Genomic DNA, 27,658 nt, shown 5'->3' with positions numbered 1-27,658 from the left:
TTCCGAAGAAATTCCATGCTTTCTTGTTGGATTTTAAAAATGTCCTTCTTGCATTTCACCACCTTTTATGCTTCGGAGTGCACTTTGATAAATGCATACATAACTTCGACAAATAAACTAATTGAATTTTTAGGTAAATAGGCGTACCATATTAAAGCTCCTTTGGTTAGGATCTCTCTAAACTTTTTGAATAGCACATATTCGATTAACCATTTCGTGAGATCATTCCCCTTGATTCCGGTTGTGTATGCCTTGACAAGGTTACGCATATCCGAAGTTCCGTCATACTCGGGAACATCCAAGATCTTAATGTTTTTTGGAATTGGCAGCAGGGCAGCACTTACCTTCCATAGCTATTGAGAATACTCATTCATATCAATTCCCTTAATAATTGGTGGAACTCCTATAATTTTCAATCCGCCTGTTCTCTTCTTTGACCGGTTGTTGCAAGGTTAGAATTAAATTTTATAATAAGGAGTTTTCGGTTATACCTGAGCCTCCAGCTTCAGTGTCATATGGAAGTCCCCATGTCCCCATATTCCTCAATTTGGAGTTGGGGGTTTCTGTGTCGAGATGTGCTCTCATTGGTATAGTTGGTGTTGCGGCTGTTGCACCACCCGTTAAAACCCTTAACGCCTCTTTGATTTGAGCATTCAACTGCTATTGTTGAGTCATAAAACTTTTCATTGTTTCCTCTAACCCAATTCATTCACCGCCCATGCTAGCATATCTTGATGGGGAATTTTCCCTTGAACATGATGGTGAAGTTTTGAGAGTTTGATCATTTGGGATTCATATACCTTCGGTTTGATCAATTAGCTGAGTTGTTGGGTCCACTAGCTGGTTATTGACTCCAAATATGGTATATTTTAAATAAATAATCAACGAGAAAGAATAACAAAAAATTTGGAAGAATTGATGAAACTTTAAATCAAGTGCTCAATTGTTAGGGTCTCATAATAGGCTCCAAGCTATCTAACCTAAAAATCGATTTTAGGACAACAATTAAATTTGTATTATTAGGCCTCTAGCAATCAGAATAATATAAAGTACTTGAATGAAATAATAAATGATAAAGGTAATTAGAACGAAATTAAGGAGCATAAGAGAGAAATTCTTATTGAATAGAATGTTGTGCCACGCCCTGACTCCGGGAGCGCGTCCGACGCTCAACCGAGATACCCCGACCGAGCAAGCTTGCTAGATGCCTTCTACATAACCTTACCCATTAACAATATAAGAATCAATAAAAGTGATAGATATGAGAAAAATCAAGTATTCCTTATTCTTTTTCCATTACTCAAAGGATATTCATTTATGATTCCTAAAATATTACAAGTCTATAGATGTAATGAAAAATATGTTTGCCAAATATCAACATTTCTAGTTTAATTTCTAACATCGAATACCACTTACAATCTGTTTACGGAGCCTCTAAGTACAACAGAAGTGAAGAATGGAAGTCCCGGCGACAAGGCCCCGGCTATACCTCAAAGCACAAAATACAACGTCAAATGACATAAAGCCCGGAATAAAGTAGGGCTCACCAAAACATGCTGAATAGAGAGTTACTGCTAATGAGGACCAAAGGTGTCCGCTGATGAACCACCTGCATCCATAGAAGACGCAGCGCCCCCGGCAAAAGTAACGTTAGTACATGTAGAATAGTACTAATATGTAAAGATAAATGTTCTCTTTCAAAATAGAACGCCAATAACAGAAGGGGAAGCACCATGGAGCAACAAATAACAATCAATGATATCCAAATATCAAGTTACAACACAACAATTTTCAACATACGAAAAATTATTATATATTTTTGATTGGGAGATCAGTAGCACCGATATACCACAGTATTTTTAGCACGGAATCCGATCACGCCCGATCGTCTAGGCCATCTCCCCACGAATAATGTGGTTTGACATGTGGCGCGAAAGAAAGGTGTTACCAAGAGTAGTACTACCATGTGCGCAACCTGGCGTCCGATCTTCACCCATCGGCTAGGCCGCCTTCCCACATGTGCCGTGTGGGTTGACTTTCCAATTCACAACTAATATCAACCTCATCCCAATTAAGGGGAATAACTACAATCACATCAATATTTTAATCTCATCCCAAACAAGGGGAATAATCTCAATCCACCCCTACACCGGCACGAGTAGTTTCGGGCATGGGCTTTATGACCCACCCTTCCTCGGTTTGCTAATGATACTCCCAAAAATATTTTTGGTTTGTACACAAGGGAAACAAAAGCACAGATATATTTTATATTCACCTCATTACCTTTCACACTATATATAGCCTCGTTAGTACCTTCAACCATTCACAACATCATTATAATTTCATTGGCTCTCTTGGCCATATTTATGATTCCTCATCCCGGGGTACGATGGCCGTATCCTATATTCCACACTTTCATTTCTTTACTTTCAAGGATCATCGACATAAACATCAACATATAGAATATTCCGAAAATCACAATTATAAGTTCATTAGTAATGAAGACTTTAAACACAATGTATTCCTTTCCAAGAAATGGAGTAAAATGGTTGGCAATCGAAGCACAAGTTAAAATCATAAATGAGTAACACATTATTTATTCTTGAAATACTTTTCCCCCAAAAGGGCAATACATAATTTCAACTCATGAAGTTATAAGAGCTTAAAACACATTGACAGTACTTACAAAGCATAACATTAGTTAATACAATCACATTTGGGCATAACTTGGGTACATAAGCCTATAGAAAAAATCCATTTTCGAAGTTGAATCAAGGCCTATTTCATAACCTTTCTCACATCATTTCATTTCCTCGCCATCATTGGCCACAATTATAACTTTTATTCTTGGCACGTTAGCCACACTTTATATCTCCAACCCACTTCTTTTACTTTTAAGCATCCTTATAGATTATCAACAACAAGGCTTTTCTACTCAACACTTTAAATACACATTTGAGCAACTAATCAAATAAAGGGTCTTAGGCACATGTGATTTCTTACACAATTCGACATGCTAGTTTTCATTAGAATCACGTTTCAAATCATAACATATTAACACACATCCCATGTTTAATCACCTTCTCAAATAGTAACTCAACAAAGAAGAACGTTTGGAATACAAGTTAAATGCATATATCTTTTGACACAAGGCTTATTCGGAATAATCAATTTATAATGAGCAACACGGGACTTACAAGGTCATTGTGGGGTTCAATTCTAAAAGAGGAGTTTAGCCAACATACCTTGTTTGAGCTTTCCTTAAGTTACTACAACGTCCTAACACTTCTAGCAATAATAATCTATAGGAAGATAGCGAAAATCGGATAATAATTAGAAGGATTCACATGGTGTAACTCTCTTAGGAATTTGGTCAAACACCTAGTATGCAAAATAGACTACAAGGCTCTATAATGGTAATCCCTTCCTCCCTCAACCAATTTCAACAAGAAACTAACCAAAATGGTTCATTAATCCCACATACTACAATCTATTGTCATATGCATGGCCTATTTCCAACCCCCACAATATACTAGAACTCATAACCTCTTGCATGAAAGCTTAGGAGTAAGACTTACCCGGATAAATGATAATCTAGTGATTGATTTCCTTGATTCTTGAAGGTTGGTGCAAGATTGGATGATTAAAGTGTTAGGTTTCCTCCTTCTCTCTCTAAAATGCTCTTACCTATCTCTAAAATCATCAGGTAATCACTCAAAATAAGCCTCAAAGGCTATTTATCAAAATGAGGTCGAGTTATTAAAATAGGAAAATGGACCCTCTGAACTCAGGTCTGCGGTCGCAGAATGGACCGCATAACAGATATGCGGTCCGCAGAATGGACCGCGAAAGTGATGCCCAAAAACGGAAATGGCAGGTCTGCGACCGATCTGCGGTCCGCAGACCTATTCTGCTGTCGCATAATGCGCCACAGAACTTTTCTCTGGACATTTTTGTGCTGGGTCTGCGATGGGTTATGCTGTCCGCAAAATGATTATGTGACCGTATAATGGTCCAAAAATTTGCCCAGACTTCTGCTTCAGTCTGCGGCAGTTCTGCGACCGCAGAATGGACCGCAGAAACTCCCTGCACTTCAAATCACTTGAACCCCTTTCCGGTTACTCTCGTTCTGAATTCAAATGGATAATTCTGGTCGTGGTTCTTCAACTCTTCCGGCTTTAGCTTCCGTGCTTTCAGGTACCATTCCCGCTACGTGTCATTGCACAGACGAGCCCCGTGTCGTTTACCAATACAAGTGAAAGAGAGCTGGATTTTTGTAAAAATTTCACGTGCAGACATACATGTGTGTGTGGTATTTGGTAGTATTAATAAACTCTTCATATGCGGGGTTACTATCGAAAATCAACTACAAAGTATGGAGGTACACAGAAATTATTTATCATATAAATAGCCCCTAAATAAATACTGTAATTTTATGCACAACCATTTGGCTTGTGAAAGAAATATGGCCAGAGTGCAACAGGGACGCAGCGAAGTGTCCAACCAGCCTTTTAGCAAAGGCATTTTCTACTCGAGCAGAACAGGGACATATATGGTATTTGGAAAGAAGTTGAGTTTCTAAAAAGTCGCAAATTATTTTCTGCCGAGGAAAATTGCATGCACGCTGATTTTTGCAAACCGACGACCCAGTAACGTTGCTGACACGTGATATATCCTTTTCTGTACCCCGAATCACCAAAAGGCTTAAAAGCAAATTAAGCGATGGCCGTTGCGTAAAAGGACAAAAAGAAATCACTACATTCATTTAAGAGTTTCTTCTCATTTAATCCTTTTCACCCAACCAATTTCAAAAACGGGCAATGGCAAATGTGTTAATATATTTGAAAACCAAGGTGAAACTTGTTGAAGGAAATTATTTTAATTCCCACTTTACCCTTGTAAAGCGCACAAACGATTCTTCGCTTCCTATATATGCCCCACCATACCTGCACAATTATCCACTTCTCCTTTCCATTTAGTATTTCCTCTCTCTTCTTTCGACTGTTCTTCTTCTTAACTTTCTCTCTCTTAGGGTTTTATGTTTCAATGGCGGAAGAGGTTCAGAATGGAGGTGCCGAGAACGGAGCAGCAAAGGATGTGACTGTCACCTTCACGGCGATGAAGCCTCAGCTGATTGTGGAGGCACCTAAGGCTGGAGATGCCGTACAGTTCTACAAGGCTGCGTTTGGTGCTGAGGAAGTGAACCGTGTGAATCATCCAAAAAGGAAGGCCGAGCAGGAGCTTCCTCTCATCCTCTCTGCTGAACTCAAACTCGGTTCCACTACTTTCCTTGTTTCCGATTCCGACCTCACTGATGACTCTTCTGCTCCGTACGTTTTTTCGACTTTTACTTTTCTCTTTGCATGTTAATGGCTTGCTTTTCTTTTTTTATTTTATGTCTAGATCTACGCTATACGATGCGATACATTGATTTTTATTTTTATTTTTGTGTTTTTATGATCTACATTTTTTGTGATGTTGCTATATATGTTATGCTTCCGTCATTTGTTGTTTGAAAAGTTTTACGTTCAACGAAATATGTTGTCACTGTAGAGATTTTCTCTATTATTTCACTTTTATGTCCGGTATTTTGTAAAGTACCTCTACTTTGTTTGCTGCTTTATTTAAGCTTTTTATGTTATCTGGTTTTTTAAGCTAAATATTTGTCAACTGTGTGTATTATAAAAAGCATTACGTGTTATTAATTTCTTATTTTTTTTAAAATTAAATTTGTATATAAAAAGCTGGGTAATATTATTAATGTAAATTTAAAATTTAATTAAAATCTTTTAAAAATTTAGGGTATATTTTTAATTTACAAAATTGAAAATCTCTTTTTTCTTTTTAAATAGTAATACTGCCGTACAAGCATACGATGAATCAGATAATATCATTTTCCTTCTTTTTGTTCTATCCGGAGACTTGTCTCCTTATTTTGGTCTTTTCTCAATGATCGTCTTCCCCGTGTACTTTTCTTCTCTATCTGAAGTTGTTCCTGTTCTAGTTTAAGTCGAATTTTGTTTTATCACGCTCTAGAGTCTTTAGCTTATGGATTTTCCGTGGCAGGGCCTATTGACGCAAAGTTTTTTGTCCGATCATTACTTGATAATTTTCTGCTTTTCGATTTGAGGTTATTGAGTTTTCGAGATCTGTATATGACTTGGCCATTCCATCCTGTGTATGCCCATGCTTTTCAATTTCAGTAACTTACGCCGTCTGTATTTAAGAAAAATTGGATTCAAAATTCAAAGTCAAAATCATTCTAAAAGTACTTCTAATATTTTGAAATCTCATCATATAACCCCATTCAATATGCAGTTTTCTTATGGAGTTTGATCTTTTAAAGTTGAAGTTAAGTGCATTTGTATATATAGCTCCCACTCAGAAATGGGAAAATATCATTTATTTTGCCGTTTACCGATTTCTTGTGCTAGTTATGATAGTTTCGTTATTTTTGGGCAGTGTCAAGACTGCAAGTGGATGCGTTTTTTGCTTGGAGACAGAGGATGTGGAAGGTGCTGTGGCCAAGGCCGTGACTGCCGGTGCTGTCTCTGAGGGTGAAATAGCCGAGGGTGATGGGGCTTGTTGCGGTGGACGCGTCGGCAAGCTGAAGGACCCCTACGGCAACCTCTGGCTCATCTGCTCTCCCAGCAAGAAGTGCGAGTGATATGAATATCAGTAGTTCAGTACTTTTTGTTAAGGACAGCTTGTTGGGGAATCCGGTTCTTTTGGTATTTAGGGGGTAGAAAAAACTTTTATGTCGCTGTTAAGCGTGGATGGATTAGGTTAATTAGGCAGGTTTAGTTTAACAGAATCTGTTGCTTTTGAACGGTGAAAATGTTGGACACCATTAAACTCTGACACAGCTGTCTTCTATTGGCATATAATTACAAGTACGTTTTCTGAATATTGACCTCATCTAGTCTGCTTTTTATCTTATGATAATCAGTCCTTTTAAAATACTGGGTTATCATCAAAACCATATATTTCGCCTTGAAAAACTGATTAAGCAAAGAGGTATTATTATCGACTGTCAGCCACTCTAGTTGGTCTCTAGTTGGTGGGGCAACGCGAATCAGATGCTGTTGTAGCGATTTTATTGCTCGTTCCTCGTTCGAAGTTAAATGTCGTTCTTTTAAAACGTTATCTTTTCATCTTTGATTATAATAATTAATATTAAGAACTGTGTGAGAGACTTTAACGAATGAAATGTTTCCTTGGTCGTGGCAGCAAGGCATGGGTCAGTGGTTAATTACAGGTGGCTGTTGGTGACTAGGTGACCATACCGCTCTACTATGGCAGGTATTGCATGCGGACACGCGTCCTAAAAGAGTACGAATAAAAGACCTTTTAAAATACTGTATAAAGGCGAAGTTACCCTTTTGGCGATTGCGAGTATTTCGAGTCATAATCTTTCACTGGTAAATTTTTAATCCGGAGAAAGATTTATTGTTAGCTTTATTTATCCTTCTATTATATAAATATAATATAGTCAAAATGTCAAATACTACTGTGCCCAAGTTTTTCGCAATTGATAATTCGTCTTTTTAATACATTACTGTATAATACTTGGCCTTGCATGCGACACGCGTCCTAGGAATAGGGCAGAGTTACCCTTTCGGCGTTAGAGATCTGTATTTCCCATCATAATCTTTTCCACTGTTGAATTTGTTATCCGGAGAAAAGAAGTGTTATCCGCCAAAAGCTACTTACCCAAGTTTTTGCATTTCATAATCCATCTTTTAATTGCGATGGCACAACTTAACGTGAATGGCACTGGATTATTAAAGCTGAGGAGTGGGGAGAGGACATCTGTTTTACGGTTGTGATGCCAAAATAGTCCAATCTGATAGAAAGATTCAACGTTCTATTTCTATGATAGGAACTGTGGGTCCACCAAACTGTATAGAGAATCAGGCAGTTCCCACGGAAACACACATAAAAATATAAGTAAATGACACATCAGAGTTTTATGTCGAAAACTCCCAACTCACGAGATTAAAAACTATGACATACACTTGTAGGATTTCAACTTCACTTATCGAGCAAGATCAGATTACAACCTATTGTAACCTAGGAATTAAAACCTTAATCCTTCCCTCACTTGTAACAACTCTATTATAAGCCTCTTTGTAATAACTCTATTACAAAGTTCACAACTCAGACTAATTCTAGCCAAGATACAAACACAAGGTTTATGATTTTACAATTTATTTCCTACACAATACTTCTAGCCAAGATACAAACACAAGGTTTATGATTTTACAATTTATTTCCTACACAATACTTCTAGCTAAGCTAAGCAGGAATTACAATTAAATCACACTAACAAAGGTACAATACAACTAGGGACATGTGATGATACAATGCTGGAAACTGGTCCTTCGTTATGTTGTTCTTTGTTCTTGAAGCCCGGAGATCACTTGCAAGTCCACGACACACTTGGGAGAAAGCTTGATGAATTCTGGAATGTGCAAGTATTTTGTTTTTCCTTTGCTTCATGTTAATCTTACACAAGTGACATCACTTGAATGATGCAAGCATATTTGGTACAAGGGCATTCCCCATAAAGTGACTGCTGCATTGTTTGCACTGTTGTGTGTGTGTGTAGAGGAACAATTGCAACCACTTTACAACAGTGGAGAGCTGACTGGTACAGTCAGCAAGGGAACTGATGTATATCTGTTCTCTCTGTTGTCTCTTAGACTGAGTGTTGGAACATGTCTCAGACTTGAGACTTATTGATCTTGAGCACGTTGAGGATGTGGGATGAGTTCCATATCTAGTTCTTATCATTAAGTTTGTTAGATCATCAAAACATAACAGGACACATAACCTATCAATTTCCCCCTTTTTGATCACAAACTTGTAATTGAAGTTCCCCCTAAGAACCAGAGTACCATAAATATTTCCTGTATTCCCCCTGAACCTGCTCCCCCTCAATTAATTTGGAAATAAACAGGGAACATAATTAGAAGTACAATTTGTTACATAACCATCCACAAAATAAAACAGTACAAAAAGTACCAGCCACCAAACACATCAAAACAAAAGACCAAAACAGAGGACAAATAACTTGAACTGGACACTAGGAAGGGAACAATTTTTAAGGAGCACTGGAAGGGGGAGGCAGAGATGAAGAGGCAAGGGTTCTAAGGAGAATATCCATTCGAGCATTTGCTGACACTTGCTCATTAAGCAACCTATTTCCTGAGTTCAGCATTTTCCTTGGTCAGACGGGCAACCTCTGCGCCTTGTGTACTACTGGAACCAGGTGCCTTCTGTGCCTGACTAAGTTGTCCCTCAAGAATGATATTCCGTGCCTTCAACTTCCTTATCTCTTCATTAGCAATGTTCTGAGCTTCAATCAGTTGAGAGATAGTGGAATTGCTGCCAACCCCTCCTTTCTTATCGATGCACTCACACTCTTCTAAGGTGGTCTTGGAGAAAGTCTGCTTGCGAGTACCCATTGTAGCCTTTCCCAAAGGGACTTTGAAGAACTCAAATACCTTAGTGAGTAAAAACACGTAAGGCAACCCATGATTACCATCCTTAAATCTGCCACTCTCTTCATGTGCTCAATCATAATGCCAGGCAGATATATAGTGGAGTAGGCATCCAGTGCTTCCATGAGGAACATGTCTTCTCGTGACGTAATGGAACGCCTTTCTGCACGAGGGAGCAAAACCTTGTTCACCATCTCGAACAACAATTGGTACACTGGAAGGAGGGCCTTCTTGTGTACCCGTTCCCCCTGCTGTACTGCATCATCCTTCAAAATGACATTTCTGAAGTTTGAAGAGCAAGTTCCCTCAATGGATGATATTCCGCCAGTAGGCACTCCCAGAATTGTTCCCAGCACAATCTCATCCATCACAAAATCAACACCATTCACCTTCAGGCATATGTTGTCATCTTCTACAGTGAACATATCAGTATAGAAACTGCACACCTCTACCTCAAACACCTTAAGGCTCTCAGTAGTGAAAAAATATGTCCACTGTTGAAATTCACAAATATCAACAGTTGGCGCATCCCTGTTATGTCAAGAATATCAGGGGCAAATGTTCTGCCCCACAACACCTTCCAGTTTCTCACAGATTTTCTCTTCCTTCATCCTTGGCCACACCCACCTTTGCCTTCTTGGAGGAACCTGGTTCCTCATTGGCACCAGCCTTCCGTTTCACAGTTTTCTCACACTTTTCCCTTTCTTTGCAGATTTCTCAGACACCTTCTTACCAGACTCCTCAGCCACCTTTTCACCAGACTTTTCCACTTCAACATTGCTAAACTCCATCATTCTCACATATGACTCTTTTCTAGATTTTGGAACTGTATGTTTCTTAGAGGACTTATGAATTAAGGAACTAGGTTCCTCATTCACCTCGTCATTAACATCAATAACAAGTGCTGGAGGTACTACCTCTTCATTCACTATCTTTCCACCCTTCACCAACCTCCTCTTCTTCTTTTCTTCTTTGTTTTTCTTAAGAACCGATTATTTGAAGCCTAGTAGTAGGTCTTTTAGGAGTGGGCTTTTTGAGACTTGCCCTACCACTCCTAGCATCAATAAAACTAGCAACAGAGATATTGTCATAATCTTCCTCACTATCCTCATTCTCTTCCTCAGAAAGAGATCTCATCTCAGGAACAACAATGGTTAATGGCTCAACATCGAAATGAGGTGAGGGAGCAGGATCGATACTGACCTGGGGTTCTTTTGAAGAACAAGGGGTTTCATCCCAAGTAGGAGCATAGGGCTCCTCTTGGGCTGAGGGATCAGGTCCCTCATGTGGTTCCCCCGTAATACTTTCAGGTGCCAGATTTTCAACATGCACCAGTTCCCTATCCTTTACTTGTAAACTATCATCTTCTCCCTTGAGACCCAATGGTTTCAGAAGTACCTTCATAACCACCAACTAATCTCCCATCAACAACTATTAACAACATATTCTCTATGGCCTCTTGTTCATGCAACCCCAAAGTAAATTCAGAAGGCACCAGAAGAATATTACCTGTAGGACTAGCAACATTTAAGTCAAGGTTTGGGGTAATCGACATTGATTCTTCACCACTACGAACCACACTCTGTTGTGCCTTAGAGTTTTCTTCTACTTGCAGATTAGAGACTTCCTGATTTTCTTCTCCCTCTACTGTTTCTCCCTCAGTCATTTTTTCCGGCGAGGAAAAAAGAGAGGTTACAACCACAAACCTCTTTGGGTTCAGAGTTTTGTGACTCCGATGAGAATCAGAACTCGATTGGGCTGGAGAAGAAGCAGAGGGTGGTTGAGAATCTTGTGTGGGGCTTAGACTTGGTGGCATAGGGACTTGGGCTCTATCGCCTGTGCTTCGTGAGATGAAGACACATTGGGGACGATACCAGGAGCATTTGGGTCTTCTAGATTCTCAGACATGGTGGGGATTTGTAGTAAGAAATTAAAGAAAATGAGTATTTGGTTGTTGAGAGAAAAAGGGAGATTTTGGCCTTTGATGTGAACAATGATGATATAGACAACGCCTGGGTTTATTTAAAGAGGGCGAGGGACCAGTTAGGAATGGGTATTAATTTTCTGGGTAGTCGGGTCGATTAGGAATCGTTACGACGCTTGGATTCTAAAGAAGGGGAAAACCCGGTTACAATGAAAAACTGACATTTTAATGATGTGGCACTTTCTCAGCCGTTAAAAAGTTATGTATGAGAGTACAAAGGAACTACTAACCTGTGTCAAGGGAACCAGGTTCCCTGACAAGTTTTGTAAATGTGAGCCTCATCCTTTTACCAACATGCAGCGCCACTAGCTTCCTGGTTGCTCTGTAATTGCCATGCGTGTCTACCTATAACGATATAGAAATGAGTTAGAACTTGCCAGAAAATACTTTTTAGCTATTTTACCTATTCATTTCTTTCATAGCCAATCATTGAGGGACCAGGTGCTCAACTTGACTTTATCAACCCAAGAGCGAGTCGATTCTTTTCAAAGTGCTCTCTACTCAATGCTTTGGTGAATATATATGCAATTTTGGTCTTCTATGCTGCAAAACTTCATGCACATAGTCTTTGAGAAAATAATGTCGCACATCAATGTTCTTCGTTCTCTTGTGCTAGAATGGATTCTTTGCCATGTTGAGAGTACTGGTGTTATCACATAGTAATGGCACACAATCAGAAAATACACCAAAGTCCTCCAACTGCTGCTTGATCCACAGCAATTGAGCACAGCAAGAGGCAACTGCCACATATTTAGCTTCTACAGTTGAAAGAGCCACTGAGTTTTGTTTCCTCGTACCCCATGAAATTAGACATGATCCTAGAAAATGTGCCATGCCAGGGTGCTTTTTCTATCCACGAGATAGCCAGCATAATCAACGTCAGCATACCCAATCAAGTCAAAATTATCACCTGAAGGGTAGTAGAGAACCAGGTCCTGTGTTCCTTTGAGATATCTTAGAATTTTCTTGGCAGCCTTCAAATGAGATACCTTTGGATTGGATTGAAACTTAGCACATAATCCTACACTGAATACGATATCTGGTCTACTTTTTGTGAGATACCGGAGTTACCCAATGATACCTCGGTACATGGTTTCGTTCACAGGATAACCATGTTCATCCATGTCCAGACGAGTGGCAGTGGCAATAGGAATATCAATTATTTTTGAATTTTCCATCTCAAATCTCTTTAGAAGCTCTTTGATATACTTTTGCTGACTTATCATTGTCCCCTTAGGAGTTTGCTTAACTTGCAGACCCAAGAACAAATTCAATTCCCCCATCATACTCATTTCAAACTCGCTACCCATGAGCTTCGCAAACTCTTCACACAGTGATTTGTTGCACTAAAGATGATGTTGTCAACATATACCTGCACAATGATCAGGTTCTTCCCTCGTTTCTTCAGAAATAGGGTGTTGTCAATTTTTCCTCTTGTAAAGCCACTTTCTAGGAGGAATTTGGACAACCTTTCATACAAAGCACGAGAAGCCTGTTTCAGCCCATATAAAGCTTTGTCAAGTTTAAATACATGCTCAAGATACTCATGACATTCAAAGCTAGGTGGTTGCTTGACAAAGACTTCTTCTTTTAAATATCTATTCAGAAATACACTTTTAACATCCAATTGGAACAATTTGAATTCCATGTGAGATGCAAAGGCAATGAGGATTTTGATGGCTTCCATTTGAGCAACTAGAGAAAAAGTTTCATCATAGTCAATCCCTTTTTCTTGATTGGAGCCTTGAACTACTATGCTTGTCTTATTCCTTATTGTGTTTCCAAATTCATCAAGTTTGTTTCTGAATGCCCACCTGGTTCCTATAACAGTTCTGTCAGCAGGTCGAGGAACCAGGTGCCATACGTTGTTTCTCTCAAATTGATGATGTTCATCTTGCATAGTAGTAATCCAGTCAGCATCTTTCAATGCTTCCTTGATATTTTTATGCTCAATTTGAGAAAGAAAGACTCAGAAGGCAAGTGAGTTTCTTGACTTTGATCTAGTTTGAATCCCTGAGTTGAGAAGAGTGATCACATTTTGAAGAGGGTGTGAAATTTTGTGCTTCCAGTTAGATACTTGAATCTCATTGTGAGAGCATCCAAGTTCTTCTGAATGTGATCCATTGTTGACATGAGTCCCGTTTCTCAGCTCAACATCTGGGGTTCCTTTCACATCATCAACAACTCTATTCTCAACTTTAGTTATTATGATTGAGGGACCATGTTCCTCTGCATCTGTTGGAGACACAACTGCACCATTTTCCTTTGATTCCTTGACGTGACTCATCATATCGGCCTTTCCATTTTCCATATCAATGACTTCTCCAGGAACCATTGACTGCTCTCCGTCTTGATCGATCTTATCATGTGAATCTTTTCCACACAGGTGGTATGATTTATCAAAGATCACATGCATTCTTTCCTCAACACATTGAGTTCTTTTGCTGTATACTTTGTAGGCTTTGCTTTGTGATGAATATCCCAGAAAATTCCTTCATCACTTTTGGCATCAAATTTTACGAGTGCTTCTTTGCCATTTTTGAGGACAAAGCATTTGCATCCAAATGTCCTTAAATATGTTAGCTTGGGTTTCCTCCCGTTCAACAGCTCATACGGGGTTTTGTTCAGGAGGGACATGATCATGCACCTGTTCACCAAGTAGCAAGCAGTGTTAACTGCTTCTGCCTAGAAGGTTTTTTCAACACCACTATCAATCAACATTGTCCTTGCTATGTCTTCAAGAGTTCTATTTTTCCTCTCTACAATACCATTTTGTTGAGGTGTTCTTGGAGCTGAAAAATTGTGGCTTATGCCATTTTCAGCACAAAATTCATCGAATTTTGCATTGTCAAACTCTATGCCGTGATCAGATTTTATACACACAATATTATGGCTCATCTTCACAAACGCAACAAACATTGGAAAAGTTTCATCCTTGTTTCTGAGGAACAAGGTCCAGGTGAATCTAGAATAGTCGTCCACTATAACAAAAAATGTACTTCTTTCCTCCTCTACTTGGCACCCTCATAGGTCTACACAGATCCATATGGAGAAGATCAAGTGGCCTTGAGGTGTTGACTTCTTTTTTGGGCTTGAAGGAGGACCTGACTTGCTTTCCTTTTACACATGCATCACACACCTTGTGATCTTTGAAGCTTGACTTAGGCAGGCCACGATCGAGGTCCTTCTTGACCAATTTGTTCAGCAAAGTAAAACTTGCATGACCCAATCTTCTGTTCCATAGTTCAGCATTATCATCAACAACACTAAGACATGTGAGATCCCATTTTGCAAGGACTCAAAATCAGCAACATAAATGTTTTTGTATCTTTTTGCCATCAGGACCACTTCACCAGTCACAAGGTTTGTGACTGTGCAGACTTTTGACACAAATTCCACTTTGTTTCCTGTGTCGCAGATTTTGGATACGCTCAGTAGGCTATATTTCAAGCCGTTCACATAGTACACTTTTTCAATTGAGTGAGTGAGTGACTTCTCAATTCTTCCTACTCCCAGAATGTATCCCTTTTTGCCGTTGCCAAAGGACACACTCCCTCCTTGCAGGGCTTTGAGTGAAAGGAAATCATCGATGCTTCCAGTCATGTGCTTAGAACAACCACTATCCATGTACCATTTTTGGTTGCTTCCTTTCACTGCTCCCTGCACAAGAGAATCAAGGATTAGACTTAGGAACCAAAACAAGTTCGGGTCCCTTGTAGTGAGAAAAAGGGCGAATTAAACTTCTTTTTGGCCAGGCAGGCAATACACATTTTTTAACAGAGGGATCAGGTTCCTTAGCAGCAATTACCTTTTCAATAAAAACCTTGTTTTTCGTTTGGGACTAAATTCAAGCCTTATAGTTTTCTTTAAAGTGACCAGTATTGCCACAATGAGTGCAAAGCCAATTATCAGGGACAGTAACATACTTGCTATGTTCCCACTATTGCTTGTATACATTGCTGCAATTGTATTAGAGGACCGCCTCCATTTTAGAGATTTTTCTAGGTCATTTTTAACTCTGCCTAGATCTTCTTGAATCTGTCTGATTCTTTCAAGTTCAACACACAGACTAGGTTTCACAGATTTGAATTCATTTTCAAGATTAATGTGTGCCTCACTTGCAACTTCCTTACCCTTTTGGACAGTCCTAGAACTGTTTCCCCTTTTTAGTTCCTCTATTATTTCTTTTAGGTCCATGACGACTACCAACAAGTCATCTCTCTCATTTTCAAGGACTTCAACCTTTTTAATCAGAACAATCTTTTCTTTCATTAAAACCTCGATGGTTTCTTTTAGGTCAGCCACTACGATTACCAAATCATCTCTCTCATTTTCTACCTCTCCTAGCTCTATAGTTAAAGTATTTTTATCATTTATAAGATTGCGATAAGCATCAATTAAAATATTTGCCAAAGATATAATCTTTTTCTTAGAGTAAGACTTCAGATTTCTTTGAACATCTAGAAAGTTTACCTCATCATCATTATTGTCTTCATCATCATCAGATTTTTCCATCAGGGAAAAGATAGAATCATAATCAGTTGCTTCACTTTCAACTGACATCACAGAGGTATTACTTTGTGCATCATCTTCTCCAGATTCGCTGGAAGAATCTCTCTATGCAGCAAGAGCTTGTTTCATAACATTGGCAGCATTTTCTTTTCTCTTAAATCTTTTGTCTGGTACCGGGTTCCTCTTGGCTATTTTATCTGTGTTGTGCTTGTACTGGTCTTGCTCGAGGATGGGACAATCCTTGATAAAATGTCCTGGCTTCCCGCACTTATGACATAAGTCACACCCTCTTGGCTTGCTGGAGCTACCCCTCTTTGGAATGCCTCCATTTCTGCGAACCATCTTCTGAAATCTCTTTGTCAGGTAAGCCATATCAACATCCTCACAACTTGATTCATTGTTGTCTGTCTTGAGGACCAGGTTGTTTTCCCTTGTGGGCTCTCTTCTCTCATGATCCTTTTTCTTCTTCATTTAATAAGTTTTCAGATTACCAATGAGTTTATCAATGGTTAGCTTTTGTAGATCCTTTGCCTCCGTGATAGCATTTACTTTGCTTTCCCAGGAACCAGGTAATACGCTGAGTATTTTCCTGACAAGTTTGTTCCTTGGAATGATTTCTCCCAGATAATGGAGCTCATTGATGATCGAGGTGAAGCGAGTGTGCATGTCCTGAATGGACGCATCATCTTTCATCCTGAAGAGTTCATACTCAGTGGTTAGCATATCAATCTTCGACTGCTTGACTTGAGTTGTTCCTTCGTGTGCTGTTTGGAGAGCTTCCCAGATCTCCTTGGCAGATTGACAGGCAGAAATCCTGTTGTATTCGTCTAGTCCAATACCACAGACGAGGATTTGTTTTGCTCGAAAGTTCTTCTCTATAGCCTTGCGGTCAGCATCGTTGTACTCCTTCCTAGTCTTAGGAACATTCATTGCAGGTTCCCCAATGGTCTTCATAGGAACGAAAGGACCATCGCAAATAGCATCCCAGAGCTCTGAATCTTCAACCATGATAAAGTCATACATCCCTGTCTTCCACCATCCGTAGTATTGACCATTGAATCTTAGTGGTCTGTAGGTAGATTGACCTTCTTCAAAGTTTGGTGGAGCAACCATGAGGATCCTTTCTAGTTGTTAGCCTGATAGAAAGAACCTGCTCTGATACCAATTGATAGGAACTGAGGGTCCACCAAACTGCATAGAGAACCAGGTTCTCTATCAATTTTCACAGAAACACACACAAAGAGATAAGTAAATGACACAACAGAGTTTTACGTGGAAAACTCCCAGCTCACGGGATCAAAAACCACGACCTACACTTGTAGGATTTCAACTTCACTTACCAAGCAAGTTGAAATTACAACCTATTGTAACTTAGGAATTAAAACCTTAATCCCTTACCCACTTGTACTAACTCTATTACAAGCCTCTTTGTAATAACTCTATTACAAAGTTCACAACTCGACTAATTCTAGCCAAGATACAAACACAAGGTTTATGATTTTACAATTTATTTCTACACAATGCTTCTAGCTAAGATAAGTAGGAATTATAATTTAATCACACTAACAAAGGTACAACACAACTAGGGATATGTGATGATACAATGCTAGAAACTGGTCCTTCGTTATGTTGTTCTTTATTCTTGAAGCCTGGAGATCACTTGCAAGTCCACGACACACTTGATGAATTTTGGAATGTGCAAGTGTTTTGTTTTCCCTTTGATTTATGTTAATATTACACAAGTGACATTACTTGAATGATGCAAATATATTTGGTACAAGGGCATTTCCCATAAAGTGACTGCTGCACTATTTGCACCGTTGCATGTGTTCAGAGGAACAATTGCAATCACTTTACAACTGTGGAGAGCTGACTGGTACAGTCAGCAAGGGAACTGTTGTCCATCTGTTCCCTCTGTTATTTATTAGACTCTGAGTGTTTGAATATGTCTTAGACTTGAGACTTGTTGATCTTGAGCACGTTGAGGATGTGGAACAGGTTCTCTATCTGGTTCTTATCATTAAGTTTGTTAGATCATCAAAATATAATAGGACACATAACCTATCATTCTCAAAATCATTGTAAATTCTTTTAGGAATTTGAAACCATTACATACATACCAATTTGAGATGTTCGATGTCTCAGAAGTCAAAACTAGAATGAAGAATTATATTTGCAGTCAGTAGATAAACACGAACGCTATATATACAATGAAAGCATGTAGAGTTATACTGCCTTTATCAGTAGAGATGGACACATTAGAGAACATGAAATGTAATAATCAATCAAACTCTCGTCTTATTACCCAAAAGAAAAAGAAAAAGAAAAAGAAAGGAATAAGACAATTCGAAAGGAAGGTTGTAACGACCCGACATGTCATTTTGCTTTTTAGAACACCATTTCCCTAAATAAGACTCCTCGTACATGATTTTACTCTTTTATGACTTGCGAGAATGGTTAGTTCGATATTTTGAAGGGTTCAGGCTGAAATCGGAATACTTGGTTTCTTAAGTTGTCCTTAAAAGGCTAAGTTTGACTTCGGTCAACGTTTTGAGTAAACGACCTCAAAATCAGGATTTGACGCTTTCAATAGGTTCGTATGATGATTTTGGACTTAGGCGTATGCTTGGGTCGGGTTTTGGATGATCCGGGAGCGTTTCAGCGCCTAATAGTGAAAGTTGGCATTTTTGGGTGAATTTCATAAGTTTGGGTTGAAGTAGATCTTTACATTATAAACATCCATTTGGGATTCCGAGCCTGGGAATAGCTCCGTATGGTGATTCTGGACAGGGGGCGTTTGGAAGTGGATTTGCAGGTCCGTAGGTCGTTTCGGGGTCATTTAGCGAAAAATGGAAATTTGAAGTTTTTGGAAAGTTTGACCAAGGGTGGACTTTTTGATATCAGGTATAGTTTTTGGTTACGGAAGTTGGAGTATGTATGTAATGTGATTTAAGACTTGCACGCAAAATTTGGCGTCATTCCGAGTTGATTGTATAGGAATCGGACGCGCGAAAGTATTTTTAGAAGTTTTTGAGTTCATGAGTTAATCCATGCGTTTTGGCGTCTGATTCATGGTTTTTGATGTAATTTCAGTCTTTTGATCGCTCGACCGAGTTTGTATGATGTTTTTAGACTTGTGTGTGTGTTTGGTGTGGAGCTACGAGGGTTCGGGTGAGTTTCGGACGTTCAGGAGGATGAGAAAAACTTCAGTTTTTCTGATGTTTCTTGGCAGGTGTTGTATGTCTCGAAAATGCGAGAATTTGTTCTCATTTGCGAATCTCGCATTTGCAAGGAAGTCTTAGCAATTGCGAAGAAGCCTGAGCTGGATAGTGTTCGCATTTGCGACACTTTGGTCGCATTTGCGACCTTGGGAGTGGGAGCCCAGGTTCACATTTGCGATGAGTTTGTCGCATTTGCGAACTAGGTGTCACAAATGTGACATCTACGACATGTACAAAGCCTTATTAAATGCGTGACTTAGGCCACTTAGGCCATGGGTTTAGGTAAAAACATAGGTTTTTGATAAATATTAGATTTTACCACGAAATTTATTAAGGAATTTAGTAAAAATTATATATTTGAGTTCGTAAGGTTATGGGTAACAATTTTCTTCAAAACTTTTCGGAATTCGGGCACGTGGGCCCGGGGGTGAATTTTAGGAATCTTACATTTAGGGTTGGGTAATCACTTTAATAGTTGGAATATGAACTTTTGAACTTGTATTGATTAGTTTATATACCATTTGATTAGTTTTGGATTTTTCGGCACCAAATTGAGGGTTTGAGCATAATCTTGGACCGGAAAGTAGGCTTTGAGGCGAGGTAAGTCTCTTTTCTAACCTTTAAGAGGGAATTAACCAAATAGATAAATTGAATTAAAATGTGCTTCTATTTGTGGGGGCTACGTACGCACGAGGTGACGAGAGTCCGTACGTAGCTACTAATTATGTTATTGTCCCGGTAGTCTAAGACCCATATCATGCTATACTTACAATGTTTGTACCCTACTTGTTATCTTAATTGCTTAAGTCTTTTGAAACCTGATAAAAGAATTAAATTTCACTTACTTGAAGGTGTGAATGGAATACATGACTGTTATTGAGAATTTTTGTTTTCCTTAAAATATTTTCTATTTGTGGAGCAGGTCGAATGCCTCGGTAGCAGATAGATGCATCTATGATTCGTGTCGTTCGACCATCGACAGTGCACAGTTTAAATATTATGTTGGATCGGGCCGTACGACCTCAGCATAATTTGCGCATGATAAATCTCTGGAACCAATTATAATTGATATTGCTTCTTTGGCTTGAGATATAAATTGTTAAATGATGAAAAATAAATTTGGGACTTAATATTGGTGAAGGAATTATTTACTGTTTCCTGTTGTTGGGTTTTTAGTATTCTTCATGTAATCCATGCTTAATTAAAATTTTGACATATTATTGTTAGCCCTTAGTAAGTGTCAAGGTCGATCCCTCGTCACTACTTCTTCGAGGTTAGACCGGATACTTACTGGGTACATGTTATTTATGTACTCACGCTACACTTTTGCACTTAAATTTGTAGGAACTGAGGCATGTGCATCTGGATATCGGTCCGGCGTGCACACTTGATTACTACTTCTAGGCTTCACAGTGAGCTGCCTTCTGAGCCCGATCTGCAGCAGCCGGAGTCTTTTTTTTAATTGTATTTTTCTGTCTATTTCACTTCGGACACTAGACTAGTATTATTTTATATATTCTACTAGATGCTCATATACTTGTGACACCAGGTCTTGGCACACATTAGTAGACTTGTGATTTTGGCTTTGTTCTATGATTATGATTGCACACAATTGTTTTCGTGTTATTTATTTTAGATCTGTTATTTCTCGAATTCTTTTTAATTTAAGGAAAGTTTAATTACTTGGACAAGAACTTGTTAAAAAGAGGAAATCATGTGACCAATTCACAGTTGGCTTTCCTAGCGGCGACGTTAGGTGCCATCACGGCCTATTATAAAATTAGGTCGTGACAACATGGTATCAGAGCATTAGGTTCATGTAGGTCTCACAAGTTATCGGCAAGCCTAATAGAGTCTTGCGGATCGGTGCAGAGACGTCCGTACTTATCTTCGAGAGGCTATAGGGTGTTAGGAAACTACTCTTCATTCATCTCCTATCGTGCAGTTGATGATGTACTAAGTTTCTTCTCTTATTCTCTCACAGATGGTGAGAACGCGCACGACGGACCTTCCAAACCCGGGAGGGGCTGCTCCCCATATTGCTAGAGGCCGAGGCAATGGTCAGGAAAGGGCACCTGCCCGAGGTAGGGGACGAGGACGTCCCAGAGTTGCCCCAGTTGTATCACCACCGGATCCAATGTAGGATCCTATTATTGTGGAGTAGGGCGAGGTGCCCGCAACAGAGCCAGCTCCGGTCGATTTCATGTCAGCACCGGGCTTTCAGGAGGTCATGGGCCGTGTGCTACGGTTCATGGATTCTATGACACATGCTTGTTTATTTATAGCAGACCTAGCCACATCTCAGGAGGTAGGGGGAGCACAGACCCCTACTGTTCAGGCTCCAGGACATGCGGTTGCCGTATATCAGACCCCGGGTGCACTACCCGTGGGCGATGCCCAGCCAGTTACAGCAGCGGCACCTGAGCCTAGACCAGCTGCGGCCGGCGAGCCGCAGAAGCTATTAGATAGATGGACTAGGTTATACCCTCCTGTCTTCGAAGGTGAGAGACATGAGGATCCCTAAGACCTCATTTATCGGTGCAGGGCCAGACTGCACAACATGAGGATATTGAAGTCCCAAGGGGTAGATTTCACTACTCTCTAGTTTGAGGGCAGGGCCCCGTAGGTGGTGACAGTCTTATCTTCTTGGCAGGCCAACAGGTTCTCCTACCATGACTTGGGACCAGTTTACACGCCTATTCTTGGACAGGTATATTCCACCCTTTCAGAGGGAAGTGATGCAGTTTCAGTTTGAGCAGCTCCAGCTGGGTCAGATGTCAGTGACCGATTATGAGGCGAGATTCTCTAAGTTGTGTCACCATGCACTTATGATACTTCCTACTGAGGCGGAGCGAGTGCAGAGGTTTGTTGCGGGGTTGCACACAGGTATTCAGGCTACTATGGCCCGGGAGGTAGAGATGAGAACTTTTTATCAGCTAGTAGTGGAGATAGCTCGGAGGATTGAGGGTTACCGTCAGAGAGGTAGAAAACAGATGCAGAGGGACACGGGGGTCCGTTATTCTGGGGAGTTTAGAGGTGCCCCGGCAGGGGGTTGAGGCCAGTTTGGGAGGGGTCAGCCTAGCAGGCCCACATATCCAGCACCACCGCCTCTTCGGGGTGCTCCGGCGAGACCCTACTTTAGTGCCATGCCGGAGAGTTCTTACCGCCCACCAACTATTCAGGGTTTTTCCAGTGGGTACTCAGGCCATCATGGTTCTTCTAGTGCCTACTTTAGCGCCATGCCGGAGAGTTCATACCGCCCACCGACCATTCAAGGTTCTTCCAGTGGGTATTCAGGCCATTAAGGTCAGACTTCAGGTCAACAGATCACCGTACCGATAGGTTGTTTCGAGTGCGGGGATTTCAGTCATGTGCGGAGATTCTTCCCTAGGCTTCGGGGCAAGGCAGTGCAACAGGGCCAGCAGCTCATGATTATAGCACGAGTAGTCCGGCCGCCCAGAGGCGGAGGATAGGAGGGTATGGGAGTCCTAGAGGTGGGGTCCAGGCAGGTAGAGGAAAGCCAGCTGCAGCCCAGACAGGTGGGGTCCAGCTAGTCAGCGCCCCGGCTAGGTTCTATGCTTTTCCAGCCAGACCAGATGCAGTTGCCTCAGATACCATGATCACAAATATTATTTCTGTGTGTGGTAGGGATGCTTCAATATTATTTGATCCAAGGTCTACCTATTCATATGTTTTATCTCTGTTTGCTCATTTCCTGGATATTCCTCGTGAGTCCTTGGGCACTCCTTTTTATATGTCTACTCCTGTGGGCGATTCTGTTATTGTGGATCATATCTATCGATCTTGTGTGGTCACATTCTATGGATATAAGACTAGAGCGGATCTTCTATTGCTTGATATGACCGACTTTGAGGTCATCCTGGTCATAGACTGCCTATCCCCATATCACGCCATCATTGATTGCCATGCCAAGACTGTTAACTTGGCGATGCTAGAGTTGCCTAGATTGGAGTGGAAGGGTTCGTATGTCAGTATATCTAGTCGGGTTATCTCTTTTCTGAAGGCTAGACATATGGTCAAGAAGGCTTGTTTGGCTTATCTAGCTTATGTTCGGGATACTACCGCAGAGACCTCGGCGATTGATTCGGTGCCAGTAGTCCGGGAGTTCTCCGATGTGTTTCCTTCTGATCTTCCAGGCATACCACCGGATCGTGATATCGATTTTTGTATTGACTTGGCTCTAGGTACCCAGCCTATATCTATCACACCGTACCGTATGGTGCCGAAAGAGTTGAAGGAGTTGAAAGAACAACTTGAGGAGTTGCTAGCAAAGGGGTTCGTCAAACCAAGTGTATCTCTTTGGGGTGCACCAGTTTTATTTGTGAAGAAGAAAGAGGGGCATATGTAGATGCGCATTGATTACCGCCAGTTGAACAAGGTCACCATCAAGAACAAGTACCTGTTGTCACGTATTGATGATTTGTTTGACCAGTTGCAGGGTGCTAGGGTATTCTCTAAGATAGACTTGAGATCAGGGTACCATCAGTTGAAGATTCGGGACTCGGATGTTCCGAAGACTGCTTTCCGTACTAGATATGGCCATTATGAGTTTCTAGTGATGTCCTTCGGCTTGACTAACTCCCCAGCGACATTTATGGATTTGATGAACAGGGTGTTCATGCCATATATTGATTCGTTTGCCATTGTCTTCATTGATGACATGTTGATCTACTCACGTAGCATGGAGGAGCACGGGCAGCATTTGAGAGTGGTGCTTCAGACCTTGCGGGAACAGAAGCTATATGCTAAGTTCTCCAAGTGTGAGTTTTGGCTAGATTCTGTAGCATTCTTGGGGCATGTTGTATCAGGCGAGGGTATTAAGGTGGATCCGAAGAAGATTGAGGCAGTTCAGAGTTGGCCTCGCCCTACTACATTGACTGAGATCAGGAGCTTCTTGGGGTTAGCAGGTTATTATCGCCGATTTGTGGAGGGCTTCTCATCTATTGCAGCACCTTTGACTAGATTGACCCAGAAGGGTGCTCCGTTCCGTTGGTCCGATGACTATAAGGCGAGCTTCCAAAAGCTCAAGACAGCTTTGACTACAACACCAATTCTAGTGTTACCTTCCGGCTCGGGGATGTATACTATTGCGACGCTTCACGCGTTGGTTTAGGTTGTGTATTGATGCAGGAGGGGCGAGTTATTGCATATGCTTCACGTCAGCTGAAGCCCCATGAGAATAATTATCTTGTGCACGATTTGGAGTTGGCCGCGATTGTTCATGCTCTTAAGATCTGGAGGCATTATCTTTATAGGGTGTCCTGTGAGGTTTACACTGATCATCACAGCTTGCAGCATTTGTTCAAATAAAAGGATCTCAATTTGAGGCAGCGCAGATGGCTTGAGTTACTGAAGGATTATGATATCATCATTCTTTATCATCCAGGCAAGGCGAATGTAGTCGCGGATACCTTGAGCAGAAAGGCAGAGAGTATGGGTAGCTTGGCCTTCATTTCAGCAGAGGAGCAGCCACTAGCTTTGACATTCAGTCCTTGGCTAACAGTCTTGTGAGGTTAGATATTTCAGAGCCCAGCTGAGTTCTTGCATGCATCGTTGCCCAGTCTTGGAACAGATCAAGCCTCGACAACTTGATGATCCGCATTTATTGGTCTTCAGAGAGACGGTACTACAGGGTGGTGCCAAAGAGGTTACTATCGGCGAGGATGGTGTTCTGCGACTCCAGGGTCGTCTATATGTTCCTAATGTCGATGGCTTGAGGGAGAGGATTTTAGATGAGGCACACAATTCTCAATATTCCATTCACCCAGGTACTACAAAGATGTATCGCGACCTGAGGCAACATTATTGGTGGCGGAGGATGAAGAAATACATAGTCAAGTATGTAGCTAGGTGCCTAAATTGCCAGCAGGTTAAGTATGAGCACCAGAGGCCAGGTGGCCTACTCCAGCAGATGACTATACCTGAGTTGAAGTGGGAGCACATTACTATGGATTTTGTAGTTGGGTTGTCGCGGACCTTGCGGAAGTTCGATGCAGTTTGGGTCATTGTTGACAGATTGACCAAGTCGGCACACTTTATTCCGGTTGTGACTACGTATACTTTAAAGAGGTTGGCCCAGATTTATATTCAGGAGATAGTTCGGTTGCACAGTGTGCCAATTTCCATCATATCAGATAGAGGCCCTCAGTTTACTTCACATTTCTGGAGAGCAATACAAAGTGAATTGGGGACCCGTGTAGAGCTCAGCACAGCCTTTCATCCGCAGACTGACGGGCAGTCGGAGCGAACAATTCATATTTTGGAGGATATGCTTAGGACATGTGTGATTGACTTCGGAGGTCAGTGGGATCATTTCTTGCCTTTGGCCGAGTTTGCTTATAACAATAGTTACCAATCCAGTATCGAGATGGCTCCATTTGAGGCTTTGTATGGTTAGCGATGTCGTTCGCCCATCGGATGGCTTGAGCCCGGTGAGGCTAAGTTATATGGTACTGATTTGGTGAAGGATGCCTTAGAAAAGTTAAAGTTGATTCAGGAGCGACTTCGTACAGCACAGTCCAGACAGAAGAGTTACGTGGATCAGAAAGCGCGTTATTTATCATTTATGGTGGGTGAGAAAGTTCTCTTGAATGTTTCGCCGATGAAGGGAATCATGACATTCGGGAAGAAGGGCAAGTTGAGCCCAAGGTTTATAGTCCCATTTAAGGTGTTGAGACGAGTTGGGGAGATTGCTTACGAGCTTGCCTTGCCTCCCAGTCTATCGGGAGTTCATCCCGTTTTTCACGTGTCTATGCTCCGAAGGTATCATGCCGACTTGTCACATGTGTTAGAGTTCAGCACAATTCAGCTAGATAAGAGCTTGGGTTATAAAGAGGAACCAGTTGCCATTGTTGATAGACATGTTCACTAGTTGAGGTCCAAGAATATTTCTACGGTAAAAGTCCAGTAGAGGAGCCAACCAGTCGGGGAAACGACTTGAGAGGTCGAGGAAGACATGCAGAGCATATATCCACACTTTTTCAGCACTCCAGGTATGATTCTAGACCCGTTCTAGGACGAACGTTTGTTTAAGAGGTGGAAAATGTAACGACCCGACATGTCATTTTGCTTTTTAGAACCCCGTTCTCCTAAATAAGACTCCCTGTACGTGCTTTTACTCTTTTATGACTTGCAGGGATAGTTAGTTCGGGATTTGGAAGGGTTCGGGCTGAAATCGAAATACTTGGTTCCTTAAGTTGGCCTTAAAAGGTTAAGTTTGACTTCGGTCAATATTTTAAGTAAACGACCTCGGAATCGGGATTTGATGGTTCCAATAGGTTTGTATGATGTTTTCGAACTTGGGCGTATGCTCGTATCGGGTTTTGGATGACTCGGGAACGTTTCAGCGCCTAATAGTGAAAGTTGGCATTTTGGGTGAATTTTTTAAGTTTGGGTTAAAGTGGATCTTTACATTATAGACGTCCATTTGAGTTTCCGAGCATGGGAATATCTCCGTATGGTGATTCAGGACTTAGGGGCGCGTCCGAAAGTGGATTTGCAGGTCCGTAGGTCGTTTCGGGGTCATATGGTAAAAAATAGAAATTTGAAGTTTTTGGAAAGTTGACCGAGGGTGGACTTTTTGATATCATATTTGGATTCCGGTTCCGGAAGTTGGAGTAAGTACATAATATGATTTAAGACCTGCACGCAAAAATTGGTGTCATTCCGAGTTGATTTGATAGAAATCGGACGCGCGGAAGTACTTTTAGAAGTTTTTGAGTTCATGAGTTAATCCATGCGTTTTGGCGTCCGATTCGTGGTTTTTGATATTATTTTAGTGTTTCGATCGCTCGAGCGAGCTTGTATGATGTTGTTAGACTTTTGTGTGTGTTTGGTGTGGAGTCCCGAGGGCTCGGGTGAGTTTCGGATGTTCGGGAGGATGAGAAAAACTTCAGTTTTTCTGGTGTTTCTTGGCAGCTGTTACAGGTCTCGCAAATGCGAGAATTTATTCGCATTTGCGAATCTTGCATTTGCGAGGAAGGCTTTGCAATTGCGAAGAAGCTTGAGCTGGGCAGTGTTCGCATTTGCGACACTTTGGTCGCATTTGCGACCTTGGCAGTGGGAGCCCAAGTTCGCATTTGCGATGAGTTTGTCGCATTTGCGAACCAGGTGTCACAAATGCGACATGTGCGACCTGTACACAACCTTATTAAATGCGGGACTTAGGCCATTTAGCTCATTTTCTTTCATCTCTTGGGCGATATTTGGAGCTCTTGAAAGGGGTTTTTCACCTAGCACTTTAAGGTAAGTAATTTCTACATAACATGAGTTAAATACATAGCTTATGAGTAGATTATAACATGTAAATTTGTGAAAATCATGGCTTTAGGTGAAAACATAGATTTTTGATAAAAATTAGATTTTACCACGAAATTTGTTATGGAATTTAATAAAAATTATATATTTGAGTTCGT

At 40.9% G+C, this 27,658-nt stretch overlaps 3 protein-coding genes across 3 annotated transcripts; 2 read left to right on the top strand and 1 right to left on the bottom strand.

Annotated features, from left to right (window-relative positions):
• Positions 1–4,948: 4,948 nt before the first annotated feature.
• LOC104095918 (uncharacterized protein At5g48480) lies at positions 4,949–6,907 on the top strand. The gene is made up of 2 exons (XM_009602165.4): positions 4,949–5,330; positions 6,463–6,907. The coding sequence occupies exons 1-2, from the start codon at positions 5,047–5,049 to the stop codon at positions 6,665–6,667; spliced, it is 489 nt and encodes a 162-aa protein (XP_009600460.1). The 5' UTR covers positions 4,949–5,046; the 3' UTR covers positions 6,668–6,907.
• A 9,566-nt stretch (positions 6,908–16,473) lies between these two features.
• Positions 16,474–17,115, bottom strand: LOC138909073 (uncharacterized). Its single transcript, XM_070200157.1, has one exon. It carries the CDS (start codon positions 17,113–17,115, stop codon positions 16,474–16,476), a length of 642 nt encoding a protein of 213 aa, XP_070056258.1.
• Positions 17,116–22,839: 5,724 nt separating this feature from the next.
• Positions 22,840–23,592, top strand: LOC138909070 (uncharacterized). The gene has a single exon (XM_070200149.1). It carries the CDS (start codon positions 22,840–22,842, stop codon positions 23,590–23,592), a length of 753 nt encoding a protein of 250 aa, XP_070056250.1.
• Positions 23,593–27,658: the final 4,066 nt, after the last annotated feature.

The sequence above is a fragment of the Nicotiana tomentosiformis genome, chromosome 1 (genome assembly GCF_000390325.3).
Source record: "Nicotiana tomentosiformis chromosome 1, ASM39032v3, whole genome shotgun sequence".
Classification (NCBI taxonomy): Eukaryota; Viridiplantae; Streptophyta; class Magnoliopsida; order Solanales; family Solanaceae; genus Nicotiana; species Nicotiana tomentosiformis.
The sequence above is the reverse complement of the archived record's forward strand: the minus strand, read 5'-3'. Positions and strand labels throughout refer to the sequence as shown.